We start from the raw sequence: 19092 nt of genomic DNA, 5'->3' as shown, positions 1-19092 counted from the left end.
GACTCTCCTGCCCCTCTCCAAAGGTACTAAGAGAAGTTATGCAGAATGGTTGCATTAGTGAAAGAAAGCCGCCTTCAGTCTTCATGAGTCACTGCTGTGAGGCTCCATGTTCTTACCATCTTCTGGTGATGGGACAGGAGCATGCCTCCTGTGCAGTGATTTTCCTTCTTATTACTAGTCATCCACCCAAAAATGCATTAAACTCGTTTGACAATTGTAATATCTGTGAAGACTAAAATTCTTTTCATAAAGCTGTCTATTTGTAAACCAATGCTAATCTATACCACTGTGAGAATGGCGCTCTTCTGAAAACAGAAATGCTTCTGGGTTTCTGCTTTGTAACAGTATCAGTTGACCTGACAGTATCAGTCCTAGTCAGAGTTCCCTTACTCATGAGAGCTGTTATTTTCTAGAAGTTGAACTGCACTGCTTCCACAAATCCATTTACTATGTCCTAGTGATCCTTACAACTGGTAACTTGATGCAAAGGTATCAGATACCAAGGATTGTCTGTCACGTTCAGTTCACAAGCAGCACCTACATATGTGAAATTATCAGATGCAAGGAATGCCACCTGTGACAAAATCATTGCTGCTCCTCTCATCGTCTTTTTCGCTGAATTGCCTGATGGTTTATACAGCAGCAACTCTGAATTAGTAAACAGTTGAGGTCCTGCTTAGAAAAGTACAGTAACTGCTTATTTAGCTTATATTGACTCAGAATACAGAGCATTTCAGTATTTTCCTTGGATCTCTAGCTGAAATCAGTGTTTAGAAGGTTTTTTCAATTTTCTAGAAATACTTTGGAGTCTTACTGCTGTACTGCTATGGATTTGACAGCAGTTCTTGTTACAAAAGTCTTAACCAGTTGAAAACAATAGTATTTTCGTCTTGACCAGTTTGCTTCTTGGGTAAAAATTATTTCGATCCCTGACTTCCTGTAATAATTTTACAGGTCCCTTAACATGAAAATGGGAGAAATTTTCAATAGATTCTTATTCTGAAAGTGTAGAAAGCGGTTTTCTTGTTATGATGGATGACACCAGAATATTTCTGTCGTGTGATGAACATATAATGACAGTGCAGAAAAAACAATTAACAAAGGTCTAATACAAAACTAAAACGTGCGATAAAAACTCTGACTAATCTCTGACATAGCATCTCTTGATTGATAAACAACCTCCATTTTCTTGAGGAATGACCCTTTTCAAAGCTAAAGAGAATTCAGTTTCCTAAGGCAGTCTTTAGGGTGCATATATGTCAACTACATTTTCCCCACTGACACAAAAGCTGCGGACAGTAAATTATCTGTGATTATAAAAAGCCCCTGAGGAGAAGCATTGCATTTGTGCCCTGTCTCTGTTAAATGCAAGTCATTCAGACCAGGTGGCTTGACTGAGTATATTATTATCTTATTAATGTAGTCAGACATTTCTTAGAGCCATCATGAATGGCTGTAGTTCATATTGCAGGACAAAAATTTCAGCTTAAAGAGAGATACTGTGCTAATTTGTAGATTTACCCAAGTTTTAGTTCATAAGGTCTTTACTCAACTTTTTGTATTCTACCTTGATTTACAAAACTTAAAAATCTCATTGAGGGCCTAGTTTCTGGCAGAGTATATCTTAAAATATTTTAAGTTTCCAAGCACATGGTTTTAATCTATCCATCCTAAGCCTGCATCTGAGTAGGAAGTTCCTTCTCCTTATTGAAATTCTTTGTGAAAGAGGTGTGTATAAGTATAAGCTTGCAATGCTAATAAAGCTAGGAAGTTAGTCTTTTGGAGAATTCTGGCATTCCTCAATTTCACTTTCTGTACTCTAAGTTAAAAATCTAGCTCTTTACTCTCACTAGGAAATACTTCTACATCAAAACTTGTGCTGCGAGTTGGTGGAAAGAGCTTTAAAATGCTGCAGAACAAAGATGCTGCTCATACCAGAAGGGTTTAGTATTAAAATTGATATGGATGTCACTTCTGTGTTCTCTAACAGACCAATTCACTCCAAAAGAAGTTGCCAGTTTCCAAAGCTCAGGGATTTACAAACTGACTCTGCTTCTCCTCTGTGCGTGAAAAAAGATGTAATGAAATTACAGAAAAAAAATTACTGTATAATCAAATAAAAATCTAAACCCTTTTACATGACCACTGTTCTTTGAATACAGGTATGTAAACAAAACATTAGTTAAATTAAAATGGCATTCTGATGTATGTTTTTCCATATAGGGTCCTTCTGGACTAAAAGGAATTCTGGATTCATGGAACAAGCCTTATAATGAGGTATGGAGATTTGATATAGTCTCTGTGTGTGTGTGTGTTTATGGCTAATAAGGTAGATACATCCCTGTATAGGTTCAGTCCATACTCCAGTCATGTACCAACTGTGTCGTCTATCGTGCTGCCATGTGTCTTACCTCCCATCCATCTTTTCTCAAGTATTTTTGCCTGGTATAATTCAAAAAGGAGGTGGGTCGACCACCTGGCATTTAGCATAAAACATCAGCTCCTCATTTCTAAACCATATTGCTCTAAACTATACTTGACATTTCTTCTCTCTTGACCTACTCTGTCATGATCCTTAGAATAGAAAGACAAGGAGGCATAAATTTAAAAGATCTACTAGCAATCCGTGAGAACTGTCCTTATGTATGTTTTTCAGACTGATAAAAGTATTATCTCAATCATAGAATCTCCTGCAGCTACAAAAACTTCTTAGAAAAAAAAGCAGAATTGCATAGGACAACATTCCATGTGACAGAGCTTTTAAATTCTTACCACAGATATTTCAAGTCATTTAAGTGGTGTTAGTATCTGCCATTGTAAGGCATTGTGATTCCAAGGTCACACAAGTTTTCTTAATTGATGCCAGTGTGAGTACGTAACTGATGTGAATAGAAATTGTATTTCATTCAAAAACTGATGAAGCTCTATTACAGAAGTATTGCTTAATACAAAGGTTACTCTGTGGTTCATGCCTTAAGTCATGCAGGTCAAACCTCTTGTAATATTGAAATGCATGACTATAAACAACAGGCGAATTCAGGATATTTTTCTTACGTAACATACACAGTTGAGTATAAATTCTCTTTTTGAGTAGAGATTCTGGAGTGAAATTCATGTCAAACATATCTTTCCAGTTGCTTTTATCACTGAAGTGATTTCTCTGACATTTTTAATATTAAATCCATTCCAAATTAGTGTATCACTGTAGCATATGAATTAGGAATTCAGCATAGTTTTATATACTGTCCTGGACGGGCATTTTCATACCTGGCGGCTTAGTTTCTGGTTTTGATCTGCCATTTTATATGTATGCTTTGAAGTTTTCTATATTTTAGTTTTATACCTTTCGTTTTCTTGCCAGTTTCTTTTTCCTGCCAAAGACAGCTTTCACTGATACCGGCGCTGTTTCCTCTGTCAGTACCATGCTTACTGTATCTCATTCCCTGTCTCTGGACTATTCTCTTTTACCTTGATGGTCCCTTAATTATGCAGGAGGAAAATACAAACAATGGTGATCTTCAGGAACTGGCAAGCATCTGTCTCCAAAAATCACATTTCTTATCATCGTAAGGCTCTAAGAGTTCTAAGGTGTCTTATATTTCCTAATTAACAATGTTCTGGAAAAACGTAGACCAGCTGCTCTGTGTCTAGAAATTAATCATCTTTTAAATCCTGTACAGCTTACCAACTTTTTTCTTCCTTCAGCTGTCTAGTTTAAAGATTTTAATGACTCTGTCATGAGCAATTAACTGTTCAACAAGGAAATGCTGTTTGGTTTTAGATGAGAGAGGAGATGGCTTTCTGATTCAAGTAGCAGGTTCTAAATATGCAAACTTTGTGTAACTACATGTTCACATCTTCCTAGAGTCAACTTAAGTCTCCAACTGCTACAGCAAACGTATTAGTTTCTATACATTTTGTGATGGGAATAGTATATTCCCATCAAGGACAAGACAAAGACATCAAAGATGTCATCAAAGACAAGGATAGCTTGTCTGCTTTGCTGTTGATTATTCATTTAGACATCAGTAACTCTCCTTTTATCCCCACATTATTCCATAGCATGATGAGTGCTGATTTTGTTCAGTGCATCTTGGAGTTACCACACAATCTTTAACATTCCAGTATATAATTTGTAGTGTGCCTTGTATTTGCATTTGTAGGATGATATTTCAGTGATATTCTGAGATTTTTGAGATTCCTTACACCATAGGAAACGGTCTTATCATTTTCCAACAATGAAATGCATGTTCTTAAGGATCTCACAAGGTCTTCTTTCAGTTTGATTTTTTTAAAGTGTTTAACTTGTGACCACATTTTCATTGCTGTAGAGATTTTAATATCTTTTTTTTCTGAGGATATTAGTATGGCTTCTTTGCACTGGTGTTTCTAGGAATCACGAGAAACTGCTACCAAGAAATGTAGGGGATCAGTGAGAGAGATCTTAAGACCCATCATAATTAATAATGTCTTTTTTTTTCCTATAGTTTGTTTTTTAGCAGATTATTTGCAATTCTTCTGATTTCTGTATGGTATCGATAAGTATCTAATTACACAATGTATTTATATCATTGGTTGCAACCAAGCTTTTTCTGGCTCAGTATCAATCACTTTATTGTGTAAGGATGCTGGAGTGCAAGTCTTTAAAAACATCAGTTACTCGATCCATGTATACAGTGAAAGAGAGCACTATAAATGCAATTGCTGATTGCAGCAGCAAATTGGGCTGAATGGCAAACCACGATCAGCCGTCTTTCTTTAATGAAGGTGAGGAGAACCTGCTGAGGATAAGTAGAGCATTGGTCCTTAATCAGATGGGAGACAGCACTGGAGCATTTCTTCCCTCGTTGTTCTTCGTTTGTGCCTGTTCTTGCAAGGCGTGTGGCTATTTTTACATTCCTTCTTGTTATGTCTTTTGCGCTTTCAGCGTAAATGAGATGCTTTGCGTGCGTTCGATACATGCATTTTGTTCTCCTCGCTATGCCAGGAAACTGGTTCTGCCCTGCTCTGTAGGTTACATTCCTTCAGTGATTGGTAAATGATACCTCGTGATTTGTGTTTATGCACTCTGTTATCATCCTTTGCCTGGGCTTTCACGGCCTCTACTTGCCGTCTTTTCTACTTACCAGTTTTCCGCACATACGCAAAAGGTCACTTCAGTCAAACCTGCTTCTAAAAAGGGCACACAGATCAGTTTAATCTAAAATGTTCTCCAACACGTAAAAATAAAAATGAAGCCACGACACATAGCAGTTGAAGCTACATCACAATCTGCTCAGGAAATGTTTCAAAATCATTATAGTTCATAATAATTATAGCTCATCCTTGAATAATTCATTATTACTTTTCTAAGATTTTTTCTTTGACATATTTTACTTACATTCTGTTGTAAAAAGCAAATGACCAATAAATATGCGAAGAGCATAAAAATGGTTTATTTGCTCTAATATTCTTTTTTTCTCCATGTATGCAAAAGAAATACGTAACTCAGAATAAATCATAACTTACAGTATACTCACAACGGACACCTAAATTGTTCTCAATCATGTGGTAGTCAACTACTTCTTGAAAATATTCAGGTTCCTTTCTTTGGGTATCTGCCTCTTGCTGTGGAGTTGATTTTGGTAATTAGATAATTTTTTAGTGTTACCAACAGTAAACGCTGAAGAAGATCCTTGAGGACATTAACATTTATAAAATAATTATGAGTTTTATTCAGGTTATATTCAGTTATCAATTTATGAAAACATTAAAAGAGTGTAAATGGCACTTTTGAATAAAAAATTATCGTTAATATCATGATGTTTTTCCCGTTTTAGAGATAGGGAAACTGGAGTTGGCTTGCTCAGGGTTTTCATTCAGCCCAGTGGCAGATGTTCAAGGACTTGGACTCCTTGGGTCCAGACTGGAGCTCATTTTTCAGGGTCATTGGTTTTGTTGCGTTTTCCATTGTCATTAAAAGAAAACATGTTCCCCTTAGGTAGACTGAGCCTGGCTTTGTGCAGAGGAAACCATTTGCTTTGTATTTTATTGTGCCTTTACCTTGTCTGGAAGAGTAAATAGATGCAATGCAATAATACCTGAGCAAGTATACTACCTGAACCCCTGGTCCTTAAATCCGTCTTTTTTCTGTGAGGAGCAATGTGAGGAGCCTGTTGATCATATTCATTCCCTCTCCTTCTCTCTCACTACTGTAATAGACTTAAATTAGTTCTATTTGCATTTAATGCTGCTCAAAAGTAAAAAGCTTGTGTTTTTATCATTGAAGTGATTTTTATTGTTCTTTTCTGACATACTTTAGAAATGTACTGTAATAATGAGGATAAAAATATGTTCTTCGCCTTGAGTTAAGAAAAAAAAAATCACAGATTTGCATAGCAATATTCAAAACAGACATTTCCCTTCATGCTTTTGTTCATCTTCTGCTCATCTGACTGGAGTACGAATGCGTGACAAAGGATGTGTTGCTGCAATACATTACTTAGATGTATTGCATAGGCATTTAGTATCCCTTTCTAGTAGTAAATTAGGACTTCTGATTTTACATACCAGTAAATTGCATTAAATTATTATGGTAAATAAATTGTTATTGTAAATAAACAGTGACATGTTCTGTTCTTTGATCTTTGTGGTGATGTTTCTTCCCAGAATGATACAAGACTACTAGGATTACTTGGAACCCCTGGACCTAAAGGCCAGAAAGGAGACATTGTAAGCATTTTGGATGAAATTTGAAGAAATTTCAAAGCTCCTTTCTAACTTATCTCTGCCACCCTTAACACAATATCTTTTATTTGATTTATCACAATGGTCTTTGAAGGAATAGATCTGAGATATGACGTTGATCTGTGTAGTCCAATATCCAACTCATCATGCCATCCTGCAGGTGCAGCATGTGAGCCCTTCTTCTCTAATCTATGATAGCCAGAAAGGGAAAATGAGGGAAGAATTGTGTATGGTTTCTATAACACTGTCTAAGGAGAAGTCAAATGAGATGGCCTGCCAGTTAGGGGGAAAACAAAAAAGAAGTAAAAATTCAGAAAATACTTTTAATAGTAAATCATGAATATTTAAAGCAGGTTCTCTGTAACTAAGGGACTTACTGTACCGAAAATACTTACAGGCAGCCTATGATAGTTATGTGGAGATCAGATTCGGAATTCACAACATGTGACAGTATATTGTTTATAAGCATCTGTCTTGTTTAAACAGCGGAATGGATTTTTGACAATTGGATGCCTATTAAGCTTGGAAGAAAAGAGGCAAATGCTCTGGATATGTCACAGGATTAACAACAGGGGTTTTTTTTATTGAGAAGCTGCAGATCTTCTAAAGAAAACTGATTTCAGTTAATTTGGAGATGATTAAATCTCAAATTTCTGTTGCATAAAAGTTAAGGTTGTTGTGTCTTACACAGAACAAAGCACAGTTATAGGAGAGAAGGTGTTTAGTGTTTATTTGCATTTGTTAGAATATAAGAGGTTTTAAATAGAATTTATTTTGTTAAAAGGGTCAAAAAGGAGAATTGGGAATGACCGGTGCAAAAGGAGAAAAGGTAAATTAATTCCTTCTGTGCTTAGTTGTGATACTAGAAGGTGACTGAAGATATTGATTATGAATCAATCTTGGAAAATATGCTCAGAATCAAAAAAAATATATTTGAGGCATAGGAAAAGCTGTCAGTATCTAAATGTCCTTAGTAATTTACTCAGATCTCTTCTTGAGAGAGTATTTACGTATGCAAGTAAATTTCACTGTTCCAACAGCTCACAAACTCCTTAATTTAAAAATTCATTCAGACTTTACTGAATGCCATTTAAAATTATATTTATATAAGTCTGTGACCAATGATTGCCTCACAAATTAGACGTCTTTCATACTTTTTCAAGTTACAAATGTGATCTTGAATATGAAAAAGCAGGAGTCTTTAAATTATTAAAATTTATAATAAACTTCCTAATTTAATATCTTTTAGTTTAAGCTTAAATTTTTCCAGAAAGATCTGAGAGGAAGGGATGTTACTGAGTAGTAAGTGTATATTATGTTTTCTAGGAATGCATGATGGACCCAGTTCCTCATCCACTTAAAAACATGAATTTTGCTATTCAGCTGTTAGTCTTCCAGCTGGTTTCCTGGGTCATATTCTTGTGCATAAACAATTTTCATACAGCAGAATTTTTTTACTTTGTCGATATGACAGATTTGTGATTTTCTGTGTTATAAGGCACTCGTGTTTGAGAAGTTGTCGGATTTGTACACTGCTTAAGCGCATTGTCACTGTCTTTTCCTGACCCTCCCTTGTTCTCCTGCTTGAGAGGATCATGTATGGTCGAATTCTGTTCTCTCTGGTCTTATTAAATCAACGTCATTCCTCAAGTAATGTTTTGTAGTCCATATATTTGCTTAACCTATATGGTTAGGGAAAAGAAAAACCACTCTCAAGGGTTCTTCACCAAAACCTGACATGTGTGCTACTTACCATTTGAAATAAATTTATGTTAACTTCTTTTCTACGTTTCCATAGGGAGAGCCTTCTGAAAAAGGGGACAAGGGAGATCCAGTAAGTACAGTTATGTTTTGAGCCGGCGATGTGAATAATTTATATTTGATATAATTTTCCTATAGTATTCATGCTGTAATTCTTGTCTTTTTACACTTTCATTAGATTCAGTAATTATGTAGGATATGATGTTTATTGTCTCCTTCTTACATGTGCACCAAGTTCACACGGGTTATTAATAAAAAACAGAGATGCCCTATTCACCATTTCTGTAGTTGGTACAGCCCATGAACTGCGTGTAAAGTACATACTTTTTTTTTCTTCCCTGAAGGTTCTTCGGTCTTTCAGTTGTTTCACAAAATTACATGTGGGCTGAACTGTATTATTTTAATTGTTTTACTGGTTTCCAGTGTGACATTTAACATCTGGCAGTTTTCTTATGTGTGCATAGTTTTTTGTTATTTTGAGGGATATTTTCAGAACACTCTTTAAGAGTCTGTTTGCATGTATTGCTTGTTTATAATTAACTGTTGTCCTCTCTTGTGACATTTGACAAAAACTAGTTATGTTTAATTCACAACTGAAGGTTGCTCAGATATTTGTGATTAACATATTAAAATAACAAAAAAAAAGACATACTGTAATAATGTGTAGGTTTGGAGATGAATGCTATGTCACCAGTAATGATTCAGTGGTGAAGAATAGGCTTTAGACTGGAAGAGCTCTTAAGCAAATGTGATATTTTCAAACAATTTTTCTTTGAAACACTAGGAAAACCTGCAAACAGAACTAGTTTGAAAGAGAAATGCCTTTCAGAGTTTCCGCAAAGCATCAGAAATTCTTTAATGCTTTCTCAGTATTTGTTATGTTTGCAAGCTATACTAAAGTATTTTAAGGTAGCAAATTAAACTTTTAATATATCTTAGTTATTAACTTCTTATTGTTGTACCTGCTGTTTTCAGGGAGAAACTGGAAGGGAGGGATCAAAAGGAAATAAGGTATTTTTTGGCTCGTACGCACAATATACATTGATGATGTACATAGATGGTATTGGGAAATGTAATGGTAATGTTGGATTTTTTTTTCTCAAATAATATCATTAGGGTGAAACAGGAGACCCTGGACCTCCTGGTCTCGTTGGAAATCCAGGATCAAAGGTATGTGAAAGGTACTTTTGTGGTATTAACAGCCATTACATTGTATGCTGTTATGTAAGATGACTCTGAATGCCATCAACTGTTTAGCTTGTATGAAAGGACAGAAAATGCAAATAAATCATACGAAAAGTTTGTGCATGGATCATGGCTATTTTAGTTCATAAAATCCTTGTTGATCTCAGCATCACTCAGCAAGGAATATTAATGCAAAGCATAAATATTATTTGGTTACTCCAGGATATGAGCACCCATTTTGTGACTACAAATCCACCAATAACTGGGTGTACTCTCTTTATCCATCAATGAGGCAAGGAGTAACCACTGCCAGTACATTGGCTGTTCCTATGTTTGAATCTATGAGACTGCAGGTAATGTTAAGGTAGTCATTACCTTCCTTTGCAGAAAGTAACTGAAGCATCATTTGTTCTTGAGGATCTGTCATGATGCTTTGAATTGTGTCAAATAAAAGTATAATTGCAAATTGTGAAAATGAAACCTCTACTCAACACTATTCATGTTGGATATGATAGTACCCAGGTTCCTTAGATCATCAAAAGAAGTCCTAGGGGGGACAGATGCCGCTGTAGGGTCCACGAAACTGTGATCTTAAAAATTATTCTCCGCCCTGACTCCTTAGACTGCTCTTTAGAGGCTAATGTCCTTCCTTGGTAGGAGCTGCTGAAGTAATTGTTGTCAGTGCAATGGAAATCTAGGTCACCTTCACTCTGTATACCTTTCAGAAGAGGTTCATGGAGATCCAAAGGATCGTTAGGGTTTGCACCAAGTCATCCTTTTATCTGTACATGGCAATCTCATCTTCTTTCAGTGCTCTGGACTCCTCCTGATGAGATCTATTCCAAAAATTGAAGGAGCACTTACCATGTAGTGCACAAATCACTTCTAGATCTGTATGTTGAAGAAGGAAATCTTGGTTTACCCTTTTCACTTTGCCTTTCTCTATAGGCAATGACTTTGTATTTACTTGTATTTGCTTTGTATAGATGCTTTGTATTTTGTATGTATTAGTCACAAAGATTTATTGGACTAAATGTTAGATTAAGGGAGAGTAAGCAAACTTTGTCCTTCTTACTCCATGTAGAACATAATTCTTAATGCCAGATATTTTAAATTTATTTATGTATAGGAATGCTTTACACTGAATTACAACAGGTATATTGTCTTTTACCTCAAGCATGTACATTATCATTTCACAGGGACTGCAAGGACCTCCAGGACCTGTCGGACCCAGGGGACTGCCAGGAGAAGTTGTAAGTATTGTACAATTTCACCAAGCTGTAGAAGTGTTGACTGTGAACAGTTAGCCACTGAAGCAGTACCACAGTTGTCATAGGTGCTCCTTTTGTGGGTGGTACTATAGCGATGGGCCATAGGAGCACAGAAGTATGGAATGCCTCAGGATAGAATTCTGCTGTTCGCTTATGTTCTTTTTGTCCTTGTGTTACCATCTGCATAAGTAAGGAAGAATGATAATACTAATTTGTACAGATAATTAGCTCTGCAGAAATCACTCTTATCTCACAAGAGTAGGTGAAAATTGAAAGAATCTCTAGGAAAGTTTTAATAATGATAAGTTGTGAGATGGAAAGGACAGTGTGCGTAGAGCAAAATGAGAAGAAACAAGGAAAGTAAGAGTACACCAAGGATTTAAACATATGGCCTTCCCTATTTCCATCTATGGTTTTGTATTATTCTGAATTGTTTTCCTTCCTGTAAAAGGGGTAAAGATTAATAAGGTGAACAGAATAAACAATTAGGTTTATTATCTTAGCGTTTAGGTCAGATTTATGAGTAAAACTCATTCAAAGCAAGGCGGAGTTCTGTCAAAACTAGGAACAATAATAAAATCTTTAGCCAGTGTAGAAGTATTAGTTGGAAAGAATTCAATAGAAAACCTGTTTTTTAATTACTGTTCAATAGATCAAATTACTAAAATACTTCTGCAGAAAGTGGAATGAGAGATTATTCTTATGATTTTTGGTTAATACTTCAATTTAATTGTGCAATGGTTTACTGACAGTCAAAAGTACCTAAAGCCATTATATGGCTGCGGTAGGTGGAAAATAGCTTAATTTGTGAACACTGACAAATGGCAGATGATATTTATGTGTGTGTTTGTGTGTCCATGCAAGAACGTTAAAACCTGAACTGTTGAACTCTCAAGCAGAAGCCTGCTACTTGTTAGATGCAACAGTAAGGGCAACTTTTAAATTTTGATAGCACCTGGCCTAAATGAAAGTGGCACATCCTGGAGTCTCCAGTTAACAAAGAGATGTGAGACAGACTCACCGATTTGGAGGCTGATCACCTGTTGTGCTTGTGCACTTTCACTATTTAGATGGCAAGAACCAAGGGTTGAGGGTACTCACAAGATTCGTAGAATCATAGAATGGTTAGGGTTGGAAGGGACATCAAAGATCATCTAGTTCCAACTCCCCTGCTATGGGCAGGGACACCTTCCACTAGTCCAGCTTGCTCAAAGCCATCCAACCTGGCCTTGTACACTTCCAGGGATGGAGCATCCACAGCTTCTCTGGGCAATCTGTTCTAGTGCCTCAGCACCCTCATAGTGAAGAATTTCTTCGTTACATCTAATCTAAACCTACCCTCTTTCAGTTTAAAGCCATTACCTTTTTTCCTTTCACTACTTGCCCTTGTAAGAAGTGGTGCCAAAATAGAAGGATTCCTGAAAGGAAAGAGGTGTTGTCTCAAGGAAGAAGGGAAAGACCTTGGCAGGAGGAAAGGTCCTGGAAGTAGAGGAAGATCATGGAGATCAGGGAGATGCATGGAAACAGTCGCAAGGGACCTTAACCACTAACACCCGAGACTGGTGACTGTGGGCAGCTGCAAAACACAAACCAAGACAACTTGCTGCCCAGCCATCCTGATCAAGCAACACTCTCCCTTCTGGAAAGGGAAGTCAGGACCCAGTGAACATAACGCTAACAAGGAAACAAGTGAGAGTGTGAAATAATCAAGAAGGGTAAAAGCTCTTATCTCAGTGGTTCTTAAACCCCAATATCCAGATCCACTATAGACTGTCAGATGGTGTCAGAAGCAGGATACAGATGGTTGATTGAACCTCAAGATCATGGCCTGTTGAGGGAGGCCCTACAGGAGGAGTGGGGAGGACAGAACACTTCACCAGAGATACAGTGTGCCTGTAACCTTTATGCCAGTGAGTGTGAAACTGGTGGATTGGGATTGTGAAGGCAGTGAGGGGTCTCAGCAGAGTTTTAATGTGCCTGTAATTATTACGCTTTTGGGTGCCCCACATTCAGGTCTGCCAACTGGTTGGGGTTTGTCAAGGTGATGGGAGCCTCCTTCACGAGGGTTTTAGGATGTCTGTATCCATTATGCTGCTGGGCAACAGACTGATGGATCTGCTGGCTGGTCCTGGTCGTGATCCTTCAAACTGGTGGGGGCCTCCCCAGAAATCCAACACACCTGTAACCCTTGTGCTGCCGGGCAGGAAGAACACAGATGAAGCTTCAATCCAGTCTGACTACTCTAGGAAACATCTTAAACTATTAGACACCATTATACTAAGCTTGAAAGTTCCCTGGGCGTTTGACTTTACTCCCTAATACAGCAGAATGCCTATTTGGAGGAGCTGGCTGCCTGTCTCCCTTCCAAATTATGGCACGATCCCTTGTTAGATGTGCAGGCAACTATATATGCTAATACCCTGTGTAAACCAGAATTAGGTTTCGGTCCACAAGAGTTATGGTGTCACATAACCTAACAAGTGACACCTACTCCCTCTCCCTGGTTCTCTTCCCTCCCTTCCTCCATAAACCGTAAAATAGTTTTTAAGTACTGTTTTGGAGGTGTGAGTGGTTAGATCCAAGAAGTGGACCGAGAAAAGCAGACAATGGAGAGCTTGGCTTTAGCCTAGCACTTCAGCCATTCACCTGAAAAGAACTGGGATTTTGATCTTGGTGCTGCGGGTTGGTTTTGGGTTTTATCTTATTTCTGCAAACAGAAGTGTCTAGGAGCCGATGTTGCTGCATTTTATCTTAGACCTTTACATGCTCACTCTGAGACAACTCTTAATTTGAACAGACTTTCAAGTCATATACTTTATTAATATTAAAATACAGTTCTGAGTGGTACCCAGCTGGCAGACTTTTTACTGTTGATCTGTTAAAAGTCATAGGGATATGAGCAAAGTGTCAGCTGGAGTACAGCATCTTCAGCTCCTGGCAGGGGAAAAAAAATAGTATTCAAATCTGCATGTAGTCATTTTTTACTGTGTTACTTATTGACCATTTCTTTATACTTCACCTTCCTACTCAGTTGAGGCGCACATTTTTTCAATTGTGTCTAATTTACCTGTCTGCTATAACAATAGTTTGTAAGCCTTTTCTGCTGTGCTTCTATTTATTTATAGATCCCCAATCTTATTGTGAAAGATAACAAAATACTGCATTTCTGTTTTGCTTGTGTTGTCATCATCCCACTTGAGTTCATAATTGCCGCTCTTGAAACTGCTATTCTGCTGGATCTTTGATCAAGTAACAATTTTGTTATTTAGTGTGGAAATTACTGATTTTCTTAGTAAAATGATTGATGCAATAGTTGGTCGAATAGCATTGAAGAGTTATGGAAAAAGTTTTCTGTGCTTGTTACAGCGTAGTAAAAGAACACAGTTTAACCTTCCCTCTTATTTAAATAGCTTCTATTTGGATTTTATTCTATTCCATTTCTCTGCATTTATAATAAATCCTTCATTAAAAGGACAAGGGAAAATACTGAAGCTAAAATCAAAGTATGAAAGATGAGAAGATTCAGACAAAAGAAAGGATGGAATATATTTATTTTGCTGAATATATTTGACTGACCATTAAATACATAAAACATTTTAAAGAATTTGTTGGATTAAGTAATGTGAAGCAGTAGGAATTCATTGAGACCTTTTAAGATATGAATTTGAATAATAAACTTGTGTAGGAGATCGCACAGCCCTTCAAAGGCAAAAAAGATGAGACATTTAAAACTCAAGTTTGTACCTGCTACCGCTTTCCTTGAAAAAATGATTGATTTTCAAGACTTGGAATTATATTGAAATTGAAGAAATAAAGGCGTCAGTCTCTGCTATTGTGCCCTAATAGGGTCCAGAAAATAATCATGATTATTATATTTCAGCTTAAAAAAAAAAGATTCGTATATTTGATTAAAGAAACATTCATTAACTTGTACTCTTTAACGTTTTGGGTCAATACTGATGCACAGTAAATAATCCAGTGTAAACTCATTTGCATCTGTAATTTTAGATAATCTTTAAAGGAATAGCTATAAAAATGAACCATTACATTTTATTAATTCCAGGGCTTACCAGGAGAGCATGGGGTACCAGGAAACCCAGGCGTTAAAGGAGACAAGGTATGTTTTAAGTATGTTTAAGAGCATATTAGACTGTTACCTCTGAAGTAACCTTATAGAATCATAGAATCATAGAATGGTTTGGGTTGGAAGGGACCTCAAAGATCATCTAGTTCCAACCCCCCTGCCACGGGCAGGGAAATCCTCCACTACACCAGGTTGCCCAAAGCCTCATCCAGCCTGGCCTTGAACACCTCCAGGGATGGGGCATCCACAACTTCTCTGGGCAACCTGTTCCAGTACCTCACCACCCTCAATGTAACCTTCTGTCTTTCTGTAGTGCATCTGTGTGGCTGCTTTATGAATTGAGTTTAAAACGTACATGCAACAACGCCCTGTCTTCTCCTCAGAGATGCTGCAGGCCAATTTGGCAACCCAATTGCTCTTTACATTAATAATTTAAGCGATAATTCAAGGAGGTTGTATTGGGCTCGTACATTAAATCTCTGTAGTGCAGAAATGTCAGTTCAGGTCCTGACCACAGAACAGCCTTTTCAGTATAGTGTCCAAACCAGACTAATGTGTAAAATCCCTCGTCACAGTCAGACATACTCATCTTGGCAGCTGTACTGTCTCAGATGTAAGCCAAGGTTGGGATCTCTTTATGGCATTGTATTTTGCTGTGTAGGAATTCCTTAGTTAGCATTCAGCTACATCAGCAAGAGTTAAAAATGGTATGTGTATATATGTTGAACGTAGAGAAGGGGAGTAAAGAGGATATACAGGTATACTGTAAGCTACGTGACAAATAAGAGAAAATTCTCACATTTCAGTTAGTGATTCAAATTTATCTTGTAGGGGGACCCTGGTGGGATTATGGGACCACCTGGACATCCAGGTCCAAAAGGTGATGTGGGGCCTCCTGGACCAAGTCTGCCTGGAACACCGGTAAATCCATAATCTGAAAAGCCTTTTATGACTTTATTTCTTGTAGGGAAAACTGTTAAAGAACCCTAATTGTGCAATGAAAGAAAAGAGAAAAAGTATTTTTTCAGATGTAATTTCAAAGTTCAGATATATGTTACAGTGATATTGTAACTGCATTAAAATATAGTCTAGAAATCTGTATTGTTAATGCAAGGCTCTCACATAATCCTAGTGATGGTGCTGTTAAAAAGGAAGACATATGTAAGGCTCTCATACTTTATTTATAAAGACTGATTAATTTTGACAATGAAATTCACTTAATCGCTTTAATTTCAAAACTTAATTTGTTTTTTTTTTTCCTTTTTTTTTGTTTGTTTGTTTGGTTTTTAGGGTCCTACTGGTATTCCTGGAAACCCAGGTCCACGGGGACCAAAGGTATAAAAAAATAATATTCTGTTTCTAAAAAAACAGGCAGGTAGACTAGTTTACATTTTCAGGCATGTTGTGACCGAAAGCCTTATACCCTTCTCAGGGAGAAAGAGGACTACCTGGTGTACAAGGAGCACCTGGGGAGATGGGGCCTCCTGGAATAGGCATCCAAGGATCACCAGTAAGTATACCAATGCCCAAAATCTGGGCTTCTTACTGTGCATCACTGTGAAACTGCAACAAGTAAACAAAGAATAGTAAAAAGCCATGCCATGAATTCCCTTCTGATTTGACTCCCGACTCAGCGTCTTTTCCCTTTATCCAGGCCCACAAAGATCTAGCTCCAAGTGAGAAATGGAAGCCTTGGAGAACTGAAAGAGTCAATCAATGACTACTTTACAGATGTACTTCCTAGTAATGGTGTTGAGACATGGTCAGACTCTATCTGTCTCTAAGCAATAGTTGTTTGCAGTTGTCAGCAAAATCCAGCCTGAGTACTGGTACAAGAGAAGTGGCATACTTGACATTGTAGATGATGGCATTTTGAAATCCATGCTAGTACTGGAAAAGGCAAAGACACATGGAAGAGACGTGGAAGGCTTCACATCAGCTCCTAGCTTTTGCATTTGTGATGACTGCTAATTACAAGCTTAGGTCTACTCCTTATAAATGAGAACCTTGCAGTGCCAGATACTATGCCAGAAAATAGTCAAGTTCTGATTTTGGACAACTTTTCTCATGCATTTCTGTGCAGTTTAAAATTCAAACGTGAAGCAAGTTGATGCAGTGTATCTAGAGCATTCATACTAAATAGCTGGTGTATAGCAATAACTGTTTCAGTTATTCAGCTTGTTTCCCTGTTTTCTTTCTTTCTATTGCTTTTAAAGTAATCCATCTGCAGTGTCTTCAGAGTGCTCAGTAAAAAATTGATGGTGTTGATCATGTAGATGGTACATGTTATTACAGGAGCCTTACTGTGGTGAATAGGGCAATCTCTCTTCAATCCAGACCAATACAGTTGGCTGATACATTTCAGTTTATCGACAGCACTCAGATAGAAAATGTTTGAGAAAGGTTCCTAGAGATTCACATTAAGATCTTAATCTAAGATAATAATCCTTAAAAATAATTTATTCAGTTAAAATATTTTCAAATCTGAATTTTAAAAATGACCCATTTATGTTTAAATCATCTAACTTGTTTTTATTCAACTGAATATCAGCTTTTCTTATGAATCTCCTAGCTAAATAGCAAGTTTCGCCACAGATGATTATTCTTTGGCATTACTTGCCCTTAAAAGTACACCTCAGCAAATTCTTGAATTCTTTAATTTTGGCAAAATTATATTTGGATTTAAAACCAAACCATAGAGCAAGTATTTCTTGCAATGCAAACTGCACTGATATCCCACATTCAGTATTTTTTGATGAAGTTCATTCCCCTTATCTCAAAAAGTGTAACTACTGATTATTCTTTAGTTTTTCGTGATTTTTTCTTGAGTTTTTATTCTTGAGTTATTCTTGAGTTTTCTTGCAGGGTCCTATAGGTCCAACTGGATCAGCAGGTGTGCAGGTAGGATATGTTTTCTCTTTAATATAATAACATTAATTTGGTTTTATGCATTTTAATAAATAATAAATAGAAAATAATCTTAAATACTAAATGACCTCTCCTGTTCTTAGGGCCCTAGGGGACCCCCAGGATTGCCAGGAACTCCAGGTACCCCCGGTATTAATGTAAGTGACAGTTCTCTATATATGCAACAAAAAGTAATGTGTCCTTTGTCAATGATTTGAGGCCATCAAATTTTTCTTTTGTTTCTAGGGCACTCCAGGAAGAGATGGAAAGCCAGGACTACCAGGCCCTCCAGGTGATCCTGTACGTACACACAGAAAGTTTGTATATTTGCTTTGGTGGAAATATTTTAAATGTAAAGGAGATGAGATAACCTAGCAAGCCTAGTGTTGCTGATGGAATGTTTTAACATGGTTATGATTTAGCAGAAATTCAAGTTTTGTTAATGGTAAAGGTTAAATTTTTAGTAGCGCTTGATTGACCGATTTAAAGATTAGCAAGACGGTTCAGTAAGATACTTTATAATTAAAACAGCGACTTAATTACAGATTCAAAAATGACAAGATTTGCACTAACTGACTACAAGGTATCCTAAATTTATATGTATATGTGTGTACATATGTAAAAAACATAAAGCACCCAGACAGATAGAAATATTTGAATCCATTGAAATATAGGCACCCACACTCGTGAAGGCAAATGTGTATATTCAAACACGTAGGTAGGTAGAGAGGTGGATGGAAGAGGCAAGCCTGTAGGTAAAATTTCCCTCTCAAGTTTAGAGGAAATGCTCACAATCCATCAGCGTTCCTCAGTGAGCAATAACTGAGACTCGAGGAGGGTACTTCGTCTCGCCCTTCCGTCAGCTTTGTCAGCAGATGATCCGTGGAGTTGGTACCTGAGAGGCATCCCAGCTCAGAGGAGATGCTGGTCACAGCCCATCTGCAGTCCAGGAGAGCTCAGAGGGTCTCACTTGGAATCGCTGTTTCCAAGATGATTGACTTCTGTCAAGTACTTTCCCATTTAGGCCCAGCTCTGACGGTGGAATATTCTGGTGTTTTCCACCAGTTGCGCAGACCCCAAACTTGCTGATTCTGGGATTTCTGGCATCACCCTTTCTGGACCGCTATCCAGATACTGATGTACCAGGTCAAGTGATAG

General features: G+C 37.2%; 1 protein-coding gene across 1 annotated transcript in view; it reads left to right on the top strand.

Moving 5' to 3' along the window:
- COL19A1 (collagen type XIX alpha 1 chain) overlaps positions 1-19092 on the top strand; it is a 191957-nt gene that overhangs the window by 131319 nt on the left and 41546 nt on the right. Inside the window, exons 15-27 of the mRNA XM_086625286.1 lie at positions 2224-2277; positions 6649-6711; positions 7511-7555; positions 8525-8560; positions 9604-9657; positions 10872-10925; positions 15007-15060; positions 15859-15948; positions 16318-16362; positions 16460-16537; positions 17893-17928; positions 18039-18092; positions 18181-18234. Of these exons, the coding sequence (XP_086481412.1) occupies positions 2224-2277; positions 6649-6711; positions 7511-7555; positions 8525-8560; positions 9604-9657; positions 10872-10925; positions 15007-15060; positions 15859-15948; positions 16318-16362; positions 16460-16537; positions 17893-17928; positions 18039-18092; positions 18181-18234 (717 nt within the window). The remainder of the gene's footprint in view (positions 1-2223; positions 2278-6648; positions 6712-7510; positions 7556-8524; positions 8561-9603; positions 9658-10871; positions 10926-15006; positions 15061-15858; positions 15949-16317; positions 16363-16459; positions 16538-17892; positions 17929-18038; positions 18093-18180; positions 18235-19092) is intronic.

This window comes from Tauraco erythrolophus, chromosome 2 (genome assembly GCF_009769465.1).
Source record: "Tauraco erythrolophus isolate bTauEry1 chromosome 2, bTauEry1.pri, whole genome shotgun sequence".
Classification (NCBI taxonomy): domain Eukaryota; kingdom Metazoa; phylum Chordata; class Aves; order Musophagiformes; family Musophagidae; genus Tauraco; species Tauraco erythrolophus.
Note: the sequence above shows the minus strand (reverse complement) of the source record. Positions and strands in the feature narration are given on the sequence as shown.